General features: G+C 38.9%; 1 protein-coding gene across 1 annotated transcript in view; it reads right to left on the reverse strand.

Moving 5' to 3' along the window:
- LOC104510369 (nesprin-2-like) overlaps positions 1-13,511 on the reverse strand; it is a gene marked incomplete at its 3' end in the record, with an annotated part of 114,977 nt that overhangs the window by 26,929 nt on the left and 74,537 nt on the right. Inside the window, 7 exon segments of the mRNA XM_010152597.1 lie at positions 1,079-1,204; positions 5,077-5,259; positions 7,259-7,381; positions 8,026-8,211; positions 9,609-9,746; positions 10,312-10,494; positions 10,836-10,976. Coding sequence (XP_010150899.1) covers positions 1,079-1,204; positions 5,077-5,259; positions 7,259-7,381; positions 8,026-8,211; positions 9,609-9,746; positions 10,312-10,494; positions 10,836-10,976 — 1,080 coding nt within the window.

Below are 13,511 nucleotides of genomic sequence, written 5' to 3' on the forward strand. Positions count from 1 at the left end.
GTTTGGAACTAGATGGTCTTTAAGGTCCCTTCCAACCCAAACCATTCTATGATTCTATGATTCTATAAAGTTAACTAGCCAAAAACCCCCTCAGAAATCAAATCTTTATTAATATAACTTCTTCATCTGAAGACCCTCAATAAGGTAATATTCATGAAATAATACAATTGATAAACAGGTTTCCTTCTAAAACAAGAGCTATTAATCACAAAGTCCTACACTCCAAGACAAAAACAAGTAAGAATCAGGAAATGAGTCATGCTTAGTACAAGCATCAAGCCTCCAACATCCAACCAACTGAAAGCAGAACAGCTATGTACTTAGAAGCTTACTGAGTGATTACAGTTATTAGACAAGTACAATATATGTGTATTAACTTTATTGTGACTGACTGCAAAAAGCTGAGCATTTCAGAGGCACTTTATAAACAGTTATTACATTTAATTAGTTATTTCCTGACTTCTACAGTGCTGTCCTTAAAATACTTATTTTTGCATTAAATAATCAACTCATCCATTACAGAACGCAGCCAACTGCAGGGAGAAAAGCAACACATGTTTATCAGTTAATGAAAACAGTGTGGCAATGAGGACAAAAAAAGGAGTCTAAAGAATCAAACCCTAACCAGATTCACCAAGTACCACTGCACCATCAGTGATCAGATATGGTCTCAGTTCTCTCCTTATGCACTATCCCAAGCTGCTGCTTCAGCAACACTGGCAGGATGCTGAGCACAGGCAAGCTCCGAGTGCTGCATATTGTTCCACCAAAACAGCTGTCAGCTATCATGAAAACAGTGCTCTTAATTTTCCTTAGAAGTTGATACAGCTACAAGTGACACTTCAAAATTAATAAGGATTATATTTTGAAAGACATATCCAGCGTGCAAACTAATGTTAATTGTAATTATCTTACGGTGTATGTCAACTTACGTATGTGTAGTCACACCACAGCACTCAATTGCCCGCTTGATTGCGGTGGGGAGGGAAAACACACTATTTCTAAGTACTCTGCGTCATCATGATCAGTGTTAGTCAGCACAAGTAACAGACATGAAAGAGAAAACAACGAAATCTACCTCTGGACTGTGAGTCTTCTGAGTTGGTGGTTGGTCTTCATGTGATATTTCAACCAAGTGGTTCTTTAAGAATTGTTTCAACTTTTCAATTTCTTGCTCACATTCTTCTGTTTTCATTACAGCTTCCTGTGAAACAGTAATCCTCATAAATAATTTTGAATTAAGCAGTACAGAAACAAACCAGTCAGTAACACAAGCTTGTACTGAAGAGTACTGAAGCCTCCTCTGCATCTGTATTTACAAGTTCTGTTAACTCTGCACAACCCCATCCACAGTAAGTTTATTATTCACTTGCTAAAGACAAAGACACTGCTCTATCCGTTCATCGAAGTATGGTGGGAGTATTCTGCCTGGGAGCAGAATCTTGCTTACTCCAGTGTAGAGCTACAAATTTGGCTATAAAATGAGAATGGAGCATATTTAATCACATTAGCTATATTTAGAACAGGTTGAGAAAATAAGAGAAACTGGTTTCATATCAGGTTAGAAAGCCTACCTGGGTTTTACTGGTGCTCAGGTCTTTACTGCCAGCTAGTTCTGCACTCACCAAAAATGAGCTGTGCTGCACACCAGGGACACACTGCAGCTCAGAGGATAAGCCAACCACAGTACCTGACAATTTGAATATTTCCTATAAAATTGCTAAGTATTTCCACCCTGTGTGAGCTTCCTCCTCTTACATGACTTATAGGGAAACATATGATGTATGTTTTAGACAACCAAAATCACTTTTACTCCTTTGACCATGACAGTAAAATCTCATCAAGCCTCCTGCTTTAAGTTCATGCAGAAATGGGCATTCTCGCCACACACACTGCTCATGTTTGTCAGCCACAGCCTGTCATGTCGTCTCAGGTAATTAAGAGATTTGTTACCTCTACAAATCTGAATATTTTGCGTACACATTTAATTCACAGAACACTGGGTGGATCAGTGTTTTTTAAGCCATGGGCTGAGAACCAAAGAATACCTAACGACTGCTCCTCAGGTGTCTGCAGAAGTTAAGGAAGAAATGAAGCCTACTATCAACAGCCTTGAACTTACTCTGCTGACAGCAGCCCCTGAACAGCCTGACAGGTCGAAAAATCTCCTTGCAAAGCATGCACAGACTATGTCTTTCAGAGCAAAGAGCCTCTCTATGAACAGTAACAGTGCCATTTCTTCAGTCACTTCATCTCAATAGCACTCTGTCCCCATAAAACACAAACTAGTAAGGCTCTATTTTTTTTTTTTACTTACAGGTTTTAAAAAAAGGTAGAAAAAACTATTTTTGCCACTTAAAAAAAAAAGCCAAACTGTAGAGTAAGATATTAATTTCCATGCCACAGCTAAAGAATCAGAGGAAAAAAAAATTAGTATGTCTTCTCCTGCTCAGTTTTAATGAGAAACTAAAACAGAGTTGTTTGGTTAGTTTCCTTCTAGAAGAGAGATTTTCTTACCCATACCTTCACTTCCACATGAATAGGACTGTTTAGGAATAAGTAAAGTGCTCACTACCTCAAATTTCCTTGACTAAATAAAGAATATGAATAGTCTAGACTCCAAGGTCTTCTGTCACAGGCCAGTAAGTGAATCTGCACTTGCCTGAAGGTACCTCATCTGTCCCCAGTCTTCTGCTGAGGGGCAAAGAAATCTTATTTTATCCTTTTCCTAATATAACTTAAATTATGCCACATATGTGGGACTGAATCTCATTCTAGAGGTGTTGCCTCTCTTTGAGCTATTTCCTGCTTAACATTTGCTCTTTACTTTTCATATTGTAGTAATACTAGAAGATCTATCCATGGAAAAAGCCCACCTGCCCACAGTGTACATGCAGGCAGGCACTGTGTTTGTTATGGAAGAGCTCACTAAAAATGAGCACAGTACATTATCAAATATGCAAATACTGCCACTGTCTTGCACAGAAAACCGGTAGAAGCAGCTGCGGCTTCCAGCTCCTCTTCCTGATGACGTTAATTTAGGACGTGATAGGCGCGGTACTTGACAGGCCATAATAAAAAACCGAGGGCATGCTTCAACACAGATCTAAATCACCTAAAATCTTGCCCCAAAGCATTTACACTACCTTTTACAGCTTTTGTTTCTGTTACACTTTTTCAGGTGTTACACTGCAACTTAATTATACAAAAACTACCAGTGCAATATCCTCTTGCATCATAGGTAGCGAAATATGGGTAAACACATCCAAACACTAACATTTTGCAACTAATCCTCAGGAAAAAATAACTATGTATATACTTGTACAGGAAGCTTGCCTCCCATTTGGCTTTTCTCTGTACCAGGGTATTTCCTACCTTTCCAATGCAGTACTCAAAGTGCCACCCTTTAATAGCTTTATTCTTTGTTATGTCTTAGCTGGTGCTAGACTTGTACTGTAGTACCGCTGCTTTCAAGCCATCCAACAGGACTGGAAAATCTTTTCTGCACAGTTTGCTACCCTAGCTGCCAAGGACTGCTGTTTCTTCAATCTGCTTTCTCACAAAGAAATTTCACTCAGCTACAGATTGTTGGATGCCTATAAGATAAAGGCAAATGCTGAGTAAAAAAGGCTTCAGCTATTTCAAAAAGGAGAAAAATCTAAACCTTGACCTAATACTCCACATAAACCACTTAGAAGCCTCATGATAACACTTTATAGCTGCAAAGTACCCTGTTTCTGACAGTGTTAAAGTGTTCTGAAAATTCTTGAGTATTTAATCTGGTAACTCTCTGAAGAATGCACGTTTTATCACATTGATTTTGCAGACATAAATTGTATGGGCCTCAAAAAAGATCGTAGGGATCATACAGATCTCACATAGTCATTGCTTTTTTCCAAACTCCAAGCATGCATGATTTTTTCTCTTGGTGTGGTGCTCTTAATGTTACAAACAGAAAATCAAAGATGGACATTCACATTTTAGCTGCCGCTTTTGCGTCTCTGCTCAGCCTCTGAAATGCCCAGTAAGAAGTTAAATGTTCTAACGCATTCTGCTTTACTGTAATAGGTTTGGAAAACCAAATCAGCAAAGATAGTGTATCATTTTCTAGGTGCTGCTATCATCCTGCTGAGAAATAACTGGGTCACATGAGAATTTTCATACCTCTGCTGACGTAGGAGCATGCATAACCAAACTCCAGATTGCCTCCAAGTATATCTACCCTGAGCAATGGAGTGTGATGCAGATATCCCTGAATTAAAAACTTCCTCAGCTGGCCCAACCACATCGCTCAGTGAAGTGCTGCAGAGAGACTACTTCAGGTGTGGAGCCAGCATAGCTGTTTCATAACTCATACTGCCCACGAGTTAATGTTCCCTGACCCCGCTGGTACAGCCTTCTCCTACAGCTGTGTGTCACAGCGAAGCTGTTACATCACTTCCGTTTCCAAACCTGGTCTGGCCAGCATCATGTCCATGCCCCTGTCACATGTTCATTTACAGACATCCTTACACGGGAGCTTCTGAGGGCAGGAGTTGGCCTGCCTCAAAACAATGAATTAATGAAGTGAGAGCGATAGAAAGTGGTCACTTCCCTGGCTCAATGGTTTGAGAAGATATCTTTAATAAAAGACTTTCTGCTATTACTTGCCAGCCATTTCTATCTAATGGCTGTCAACAAAGAATTCCCATGTTCAAGATAAGTTTAAGGACTGGAACATTGCAGATGTGAGCACCTGCATATGACACTGGACTTCAGTCACCAGCTGTGCAAACCTGGGTTGTAAGACACTTGGGCTTTCGTTTCTTCTAAAATATGCTAAAACACATGGTGTCAGTTGTGACTGAACTAGAAAACTGAAATGAATTTCAACACTATCCAGTGTGCCTTGTTGTAGTATCAATTTACACAGGAGAAAAACAGAACAAAAATATCCCCAAACCACTACGCAGAAGACACAGTATATGTACTATAAGCTTATAAACCCAGTATTGCCTAGTGATCAAAATTATTATAAAATGAAGGTGGTTTAGGTGACAGTAAAATAAAAAGGAAAAAACAAAAAAAATCAATTACCTCCAGTAGGTCATTTTGTTCCTTAGTAATTTTTTCTAATTGCTTCAATTCTCTCAAAAGTTGTCTTGCTCTTTGGAAGACTGAGAAAGGTTGCATTTTCACCCCTGGTAGCTGAAGTGCTTCTTCGTAGGACTGTATATGAACAAGGGTTTTCTGCATGGACCCAACATGGCCAAGTATAACCTATTAGTATACAGGACAGATGAAGGATGTGATATTGAGTTGGAAAAATAAACACTAAAAATTTATACCGCTGTCATAATATGCAAAAGTTCTCTTTAGTGAATTTTCCATTTAAGAAGGAAGAGTATTTTAATCTTGGAACAAATAAGTGAAAATCCATGATGAAGTGTCTAAAGCAAGAAGAAGGTAAGTTACATTTACAATTCTGCTTTTTCCGTACATATTCACATAAAGTTCGCACAGTGAGAAAAAAATGGTCACATTCAGATTATTTATTATTTACTATGCGTGTCATTTCAAAGTAGCACACCTTGGGCAATGAAGACAGTTAAAAATCTGATGCAAATCCTTTGATGTCACTCTCGCCAACTCTGCTTTTTCTTTTTTGTGCTGCAAACCAGCCGTGGAATGTCCTATGTTAAAGCTAGCCATTTTATGATGGTCCTATAACCTGTCTTATCCACATAGCGGAGATGATGAACTGGCATGGAAGTCAGGAGAAACCTCTGAAGATGGGTTTCCTGACAAAGACAGCATTTCCTATCACAGTTTACAATCACCTTTATCAGTTTTGGAAGAACAGAAATGTGCAGTTTCATACCACCACACATGTTTTGTGGAAGACTCAGTGATCAACTTGGGAAAGACAGAATGACAATACCAAGTCACAACTCCTTGGTTCTCCTGAAGAAATATGAAATACTACTGAGACCTCATTCAGCTGGGAACTTCAGAAGGAAAAAATAAATAAATACAAAATTACCTCTGGGCCTTTTAATTACTAGTAATTTTGTTAAATTCCTTCTCAAGAAGATTTCATTATAAAAGGCCTCGATCTAAGTAGAGATGCTTAGTCTCGCATTCATAAGCAGCCTGTATCAGAATGGTTTTTGCTATTAGCATACTACCCAGGCTCCAATTTAAAATAAGGAAGTAGGTGACCATTATTTTCCAGAAGAAATATTCATTTAGTTTTTCTATATAATGTAGCCATTACAAAATCGTTCTCTGGATAACAAGCTATGAGAGGTACAATGACGTTTTTATCCCTCCCCTGAAACACAACTCATGCTTTTTGCATTTCAGTCAGCTCACAGTGCCGACTGCACGAGGTGTAAAAGAAAAGATACCATAATGCTTTGCTTTACTTCACCTAACCAGAGAAAGGAAAACCATCTGGCCAAGGGATCTGTCCAGTGAAGTCCTTACATGATGAAATGGTTTTATGGTAAATCACTCCAACGTACACTTCCAGAAGCATCTGCTAAATTTTGCCTCTATTTTTGGACAAATAGGGCCTGGTTTCCAGACTTTCAATTACTTACCATTTGATGCTACGTGGAGTGATATGCAGAAAGTGTCTCTGAAAGTCAAGCCATAAACTTTCAAAAAATGAAGACACTCAAATACAGCAGGTTTGTCTGACAACGTGTGCTTGTCACATACTCGAGTTCTCTACAGGCATATTCTCAAAGGTGCTTTAATTTCAAATGTTTTTGTTCAAGCCATGACTGTACTTCTCGAAGGATCTCCCGACAGTTATACCTGAGGGTTTATATTGTGCAGTTGTCTTGGAGCATGCAAACTGGATTCCTTTCAAATGAAATGAAAGCAGAAGATACTGTCCAGAAGAGCTCCTGAAGACACCCAGCCATTAATGGATGTCTGTTCTACAGGATCAGTCCAAAGTAAGTCCCCAAGACATATACAATACAGACATCAGATCCTCTGCACCAACTGTTTTGCTTTACCAATGTGCTCCTCTCAGCTTGCAGTACTTGCTACTGTAGAGACATGTAGCCAAAATCATGACTGAAAGAATACTTTCAATCTTTGACCTGAGAGTTAAAATTTGTGTGATACTAAGATTTCAAAGTTATATACTAGAAACTTGTTCATGGTAGTTTGCAGACACAAGCCAGCATTACGCTTTTGAAAGCATATTTATGCTAACATGCATATGTAGGGGAAAAAATCCTATATAGGAGTTTTCACAGACCTGTCCATGTTTTAGTTGGTCTTTAGGAGAAAATTCTAACAGATCTTCTGATGACAGTATTGTCTTCATTTTGGCAATGTCCTTCTCAAACGTTTTCACATGAGATTCAATGGCATCCAATTCCTAGATATGGGGAACAAAGAGAATATTTGTAGATAGTATAAATACCAAAGCCAGCTTGCATTTCTGCCATTCACTTAACTTTAAAAAGAATTACTGAAAAACAAGTGCAGCATATGCAGAATATGTTAATGGATGCTACCAATCCAAAGGCTAGTTGTTACAAATTACATATCATCATAACTTCTAAGGTCACCTGGTCTGTTTTAAACCCTGAATATGGAGTTGAAATATCACATTGAGAAGTCACATTATAAATTACCAGCAGTGACAAGACACTTTTCCAGTGGTGACAGTTATCAGCATAGGAAGCTGATCTAATTACACTGCTGCAGCTTCCTATATGAAGAGTCTTACGTCAGATGGAAAATGGATCCACATACAGTACAGGTGCTTGTGAACTCTCACGGAGACAGAATCACTGAATAAATTAGGTCCTCCTAAACAAGGAGTTTCATCCATATTCTTGAACTTCACAGCTTAATTAGATGCCAAATATCTTCTGATGGTTTCTTTCCAAACAATTTCCCTGCTTAGCACACTTACTAAAACCAGCACGCCTTTTTTCTATGCAGGCAGTGTAAGCTGTTTTTAATAACATACGATGAGGCTCTGACAAAAGGCAATTATAGGTCACCCAAACTTACATCAGCCACATGCTGGATCTGTGGAAGAATCTCTGCTATCTGATGCTGTAAAGCTGCTACTTGATCATCTATTTCATTTAGCTGTTGCATTACACTGTCTGTTTCAAAGACTGGTGTCAGCTCCTCCAGCTCCAAGCAGACACTGTGTAGAAGATTCTGCTTTTGCTCGCAGTCTTCCAAAGCCATCTGGAAACAAAATAAGAGCTTAGGCTGATCCATCAATGGTGAACATGAAAGTTTCACAGAGGTAAGGATCAGAAGGAATCAGTTTTAGTTTCATGTATGTCACTGACCACTGCATATATTCCTAAAAGCCTAGTTCAAACCAAACTATTTCACTCCTAAGGGAACCAAACTGCTGCATCCTGCAGGCTAAAAACTGACAGACTGATGCCGTGATTTTAAAGGAAACAATTAGACAAAATAAGTCTACATGAGCATGACAGAAAGCATGAAGAGGAAGATTTCAAACTCAGAGAGAGGTCCCGTTCCAAAAAAAGAGAAGTATGAGATCCTGGAGAAGATTCCTCTCCAGCTCCTGTGACATGGTCGGGCTGACCTCAAATACATGAACAAGACATGTCAGCCAGACATCTGAAAGGGGTTTTCTGCACACCAGCCTGCAGACAGCAGGTGTAACAAAATGCTCCAGAAAACATCCAGCCAGTTGAGCTTGATGAGAAGATTCTTCCCATCTCCTGCAGCTAACTGGATGAGCTTATGGATTAATTACAGCAAAGGTCTTAATGAGGAACAGTAAGGGTTGAACAAAATGCATGTGATCCACTGAAGGAAAGGCCTGAACGCGTGTCTCTGCTCCAATGCAAGCCTTGGCTGCATTTCCAATCCACTAGTTTCCCAGCCCAGAACACATAAAACACTCCAAATCACAAATGCAGAAGACAATCAGCTTTCGTCACAAAAACTATTACAGATTTCCGAAATCAAAATCTCGCCATTGTGGCTATGTGCTCTGTAAGATATCAGCCCAACAGTCAGCTACTCCTGGTAAGGAACTTGTATTAGTTTTAATAGAAAAATCTGTGTTCAGAGCACAACTTTCTGTCTTGGCCTAAACCAAGGAGTAGATGTATAGAAAACTTGAATTTCAAATATGAAACTACCAGAAATTCTCTTGGTGCTTGCCTGGCCCTATCTTCCTTGTAATACTACAGACATTTGATTCTTGGAATTATCAGTCAGAATTACCTTCAAGATACAGTTGAGAACTGCCTTCCAAACCACAATTCACTTCAAAGTTTCCATCTAACACACACACCAAAATACCACTTCTCTTTTTGGATCACATACACACAATACAGAAAGAACTGTATATATTTAGGCAGTAAAAACTGATTATAGCCACCACACGTTTTTGGAAGAGAGATGTACTACAGTTCAGCACTTTCGCAAGACAGGTATGTCAAAACCAGAAAGTATCTATAGTCCATGAGTGTCAACTACAACTGTTTTTCACTGGAAGGATTTACTGAAAATGTTATTTACATCAGTAAGAATGCAAAATTGTGTCTGTATAGAGCAACCAGTTCTAAGACGACCATAGTATCTGCTTTAACACTTACCTGAAGGTCATCAGTACGTTTGCGTAAGCTTTTTGCAGAGTCATTTTGACCATCTGGTCTTAGCAAGCAGTTGGTGTTTTCTATCCAAACTTGCATATTCTTCAAGAGGTCATCATATTCTTCCACCTTGTTGGCAGCCTAGGAAATCACAGGATTTTACAAAGAGGCACAAATGCATTTCTATTCTATTCACTGTATTGGATAAATGCATCTATGGACAAAATTAAAAGAAAATGGGATGCATTTTCATCAAGGCCAGTTAAATTTGGTATGGTGAAATAAAGATCGTATTTTTTCTGAATCATTTTTGTGGTTTCAGGTTATATCCTCTAATCAAAGGTAATTTTGGTGCTTACCTGCTGACATTTCACGGGGGCATTGTTGTGGTTTATATGGCAATGTCACTTAAACAGACAGCCCATCAGCAGTCATAGAGAACCATCTCATCAGCCATTCAGGGGCATGAATTCCCCATGCTAAGCCCCATCAACATGGTTCAGAGCTGTGGGAACCTCCTTAGGGTAGCAGCTGGGGGTGATGTTTGCCACTCCAGAAACTCTTAGCCACAACAAGCCTACGCACCCACAGCAGGGTTTGACTCTTTATTCATTTGACAACCTCTGATGACTGTTTATGCAAAGCCTTTTTTCTTTTTTTTTAAAGAGGTGATTTATTTTTTTTTCAATTTTACATTTGCATCTACCTTGTTTAAAATGGCAGTTCTGCGCTCGGCAAGTTGGGAGACCTGTTGGTACTGCTGACGGGGGATCACTAAAATGTCCATCAACTCTTGGGCATGGCAGGAATCCTGCTCTACTATATCATGTACTTCTGCATCCAGTTCATTGAGTTTGTAATGCCAAAGGTCCAGCATATCCCAGATTTGCTGCATGTGGAGAGAGGGGAGATGAAATATAAGGTCAGGCTCAGAGATAATAGCAGTTATTTGGTATTCATGTGGGGCATGTGGAATTGCAAAGATTTTGGAACTAATAGGATGGGAACAGAACATTCTGCATCTAGCAGTGTAATTCACAGTTGAAAAAAACCCACGTATTTTCCTGTGAGAAAGAATCGGTAAATATTCAGCAGCTAAATGCTTGCTTGTACTTCTCCTTTTACAGACAGAAAATGAATGGAAGGCCACCTTATGTTCCTGCAAAACTAGGCTCTGTAGAAACAACCAAAGACCTTTTAACACGCACAAAATATTTTGGGTACGATTACCTTCTGAACTTCTTTGGCTTTTGCAATGTTTTCACTCTTCTGTTGTAACATCTTTTCAATAGCTTGAAGGCCATTGATAATCGTTTCTGCTTTGCTTTTCAGCACATACTGAGGAGAGCTCTGCAAGATTTCCAAGCTAACCTGTCAGCGTAAAGAGAAAACGATAGGGGAGATTACAAAGGTCTGCCCGTTTCTGTGCACCACCGCACCAAAAAATACTCAAATTCTTGTTATGTTTCTCTTGACAAGTATCTTAAAAACACAGGAATGGAATTATGTTTGCAGGGAGAAGCATTAACATGAGCGAGTTCAATGTTTACATGTTTTTCAATAGTTTCCTCTCTCTTAAAAAGGACCGGTGAAGAAAGGCCATCCCGGAAGAAACAAACAGTAAGATGCTGCAACTCTTTGTGTGCTTTGCTTCAGCTGCCCCTGTTCCAATCTGTAACAGAGGCTAATCAGGATGCATTGTGGAGAGGGTCACACTTACATTTGTGCTGTAAGAAACCTAGAATGACACCTTTATGTCTCAGCTGAGAGCTACTAGTTCCATGTAAGAAATACAAGAATATGGAAGTGCACCAATATATAGTGAATTTCTAGATATAAATTTAGAGATTTATTACTAAAATAAAAGGCTCAGAGCCCCATAAAGTATGTTGAGCTTAATTTTACTCTGCAGAACTCCACAGAAATGAAAAATGTAGCCTGATTTTCTACATAAAGAGAAAACCCCTCAAGTAAGCTGAAGTTGACTAATTGCCTGCGCACAGAACTGAGCGACACAGTAGGGCACCAGGTGCCATAGACGAGATGAAGACAGGGAGTGAGAAGGTCCTCGCTCTTAGCCCAAAGTGATGTCTCTTCTTACGAAGCCCTAGTAGCTGTTAAAGGTCAGCCAGGCACCAGGAAACTGTTAAATTATGGTAAATTCTGCGTGTGCTGCAGCCCTAGGATTTACGGGGCATGTGAACACTGAACAGCTTTATGCTGCATTGATGTGAAAGATTTCTAGTTCAGTAGTTATTCTGCCTTGAAGCTCTTTATACTGAAATACTTTATCCTTTTTGCAGGAAGAGGAATTAAGAGAATTATTGAGTTAATAAATTATTTATCCATTTTTATTTCTTCATTTTATTAACATTATAAATAATAGGCTTCAACATGTAGTGTCAGACCAATCTAATAATACCCATATTAAGGTACTGCATTGATAAAATTGCATTATTCAAAATAAATACATAGCAAAAAGCACTACTGTGCTCCTCTCAAATACTCATACAAAGAAAGTACGAAGTTCAGTCTGCACATAGTGCCTACCACTCCTTGGAAAAAGGAACTCAGACTATAATCACTAAACACTTGACCACTGCTACTACCCTGGAGTATCCCAGACATGAACAATTACTGATGTGTGTAGTGCTAGTTTCCAAAATAGAAAAGAACTGTGTATGACTGATGTGATACAGTTGGAAATGAGAAAGCAGACTAAGCACTGACTTCATTACCTTTCCTCAGAAAAAACGCTGCATCTGTCAATGCTCTGGTCATCAGTAGGGCAGGATTTTAATTTCAAGACTTCTTGCTGGGATAAATTTCTAATATTTTTTATATAGAATGCATGGCATCAATAGTACAGTTTCTTTTTGAGAGAAACACTAGTTTCGTGTCTTTACAAAAGAAGCCTGTGCATACCCAGGCTCAGGACAAGGAACAAAAGAAACCTGTGTGAACTCAGACTTAAGAAGGAATGTGAAACTACGTGGTCTCTTGAATGTGTAAATTACTTGAACATCCTATGCCCCAAATATGTTAAATGTATTAACTACCTGAATACCTGGAAATCTAAAGAATGTTTTTGTCTTGAAATTCTCAGGCAGATTGGGAGGTCTGTACACTCAGAGTACCTCAGCCAATGGGGAAATGAGGAGGGTCTCTTGCGGCCGGGAAAAGTAGGATAAAAGAGGGCTGCGTCCCTCTGTAGGTTGAGAGACCCCACAGGAATATGTCCCGTGGACTCTCCCTTTATTCGAAAAAAGTTACGTATTAATTTTTTTTTACAGGACTCCTGTCTCCTTTGTGAACACTGACTCCTGGCAGCGTGATTTTTCGTTACATTACCATTTTTAGATTAGCAGATTTAGAAGAAAGCAGAATTCCATTTGCATATGACAAATTAGTTCAATTTAACACATGCTGCTATCTCCTAGTATGTAATCAAACTGGTCTCCAGTTTCACTAGGATTTGTTTTGTTTCCTAAATATATTTTAAAAATTCCAAGACAGTTTATATTGTTTTCTACTACCTAAATGTGAAAAGCAAATGTTACCTAGTTTCCAGGACCAGTTCTTTCACTCCAACATGTAATGTGTGCACTGGGATAATCTTTCATCTCAGTAAATGAAACAGTAAGCAACAAAAAAACCCCAAAGCATAAATACTGTTTTACTTCCCTTCTCCTCCTCTCTCTTACCCAGCTGTTCGTTCTAAGAAGACTGGTTCCAGTTTGAAACAGGAACCCCAAGTCAACCAAATTAAAACTAATAAGCTGTAATGAATATGTCTCGAAATACTTAATGCAACATAAAATGAATGAATAATCTGACAGACACCAACAAGTAACTGGAATTCAAAATTGTTTCATTAAACTTTCAATTTTTATCAAATTAACTGAG

The sequence above is a fragment of the Eurypyga helias genome, unplaced genomic scaffold (genome assembly GCF_000690775.1).
Source record: "Eurypyga helias isolate BGI_N326 unplaced genomic scaffold, ASM69077v1 scaffold2435, whole genome shotgun sequence".
In the NCBI taxonomy this organism is placed as follows: Eukaryota; Metazoa; Chordata; class Aves; order Eurypygiformes; family Eurypygidae; genus Eurypyga; species Eurypyga helias.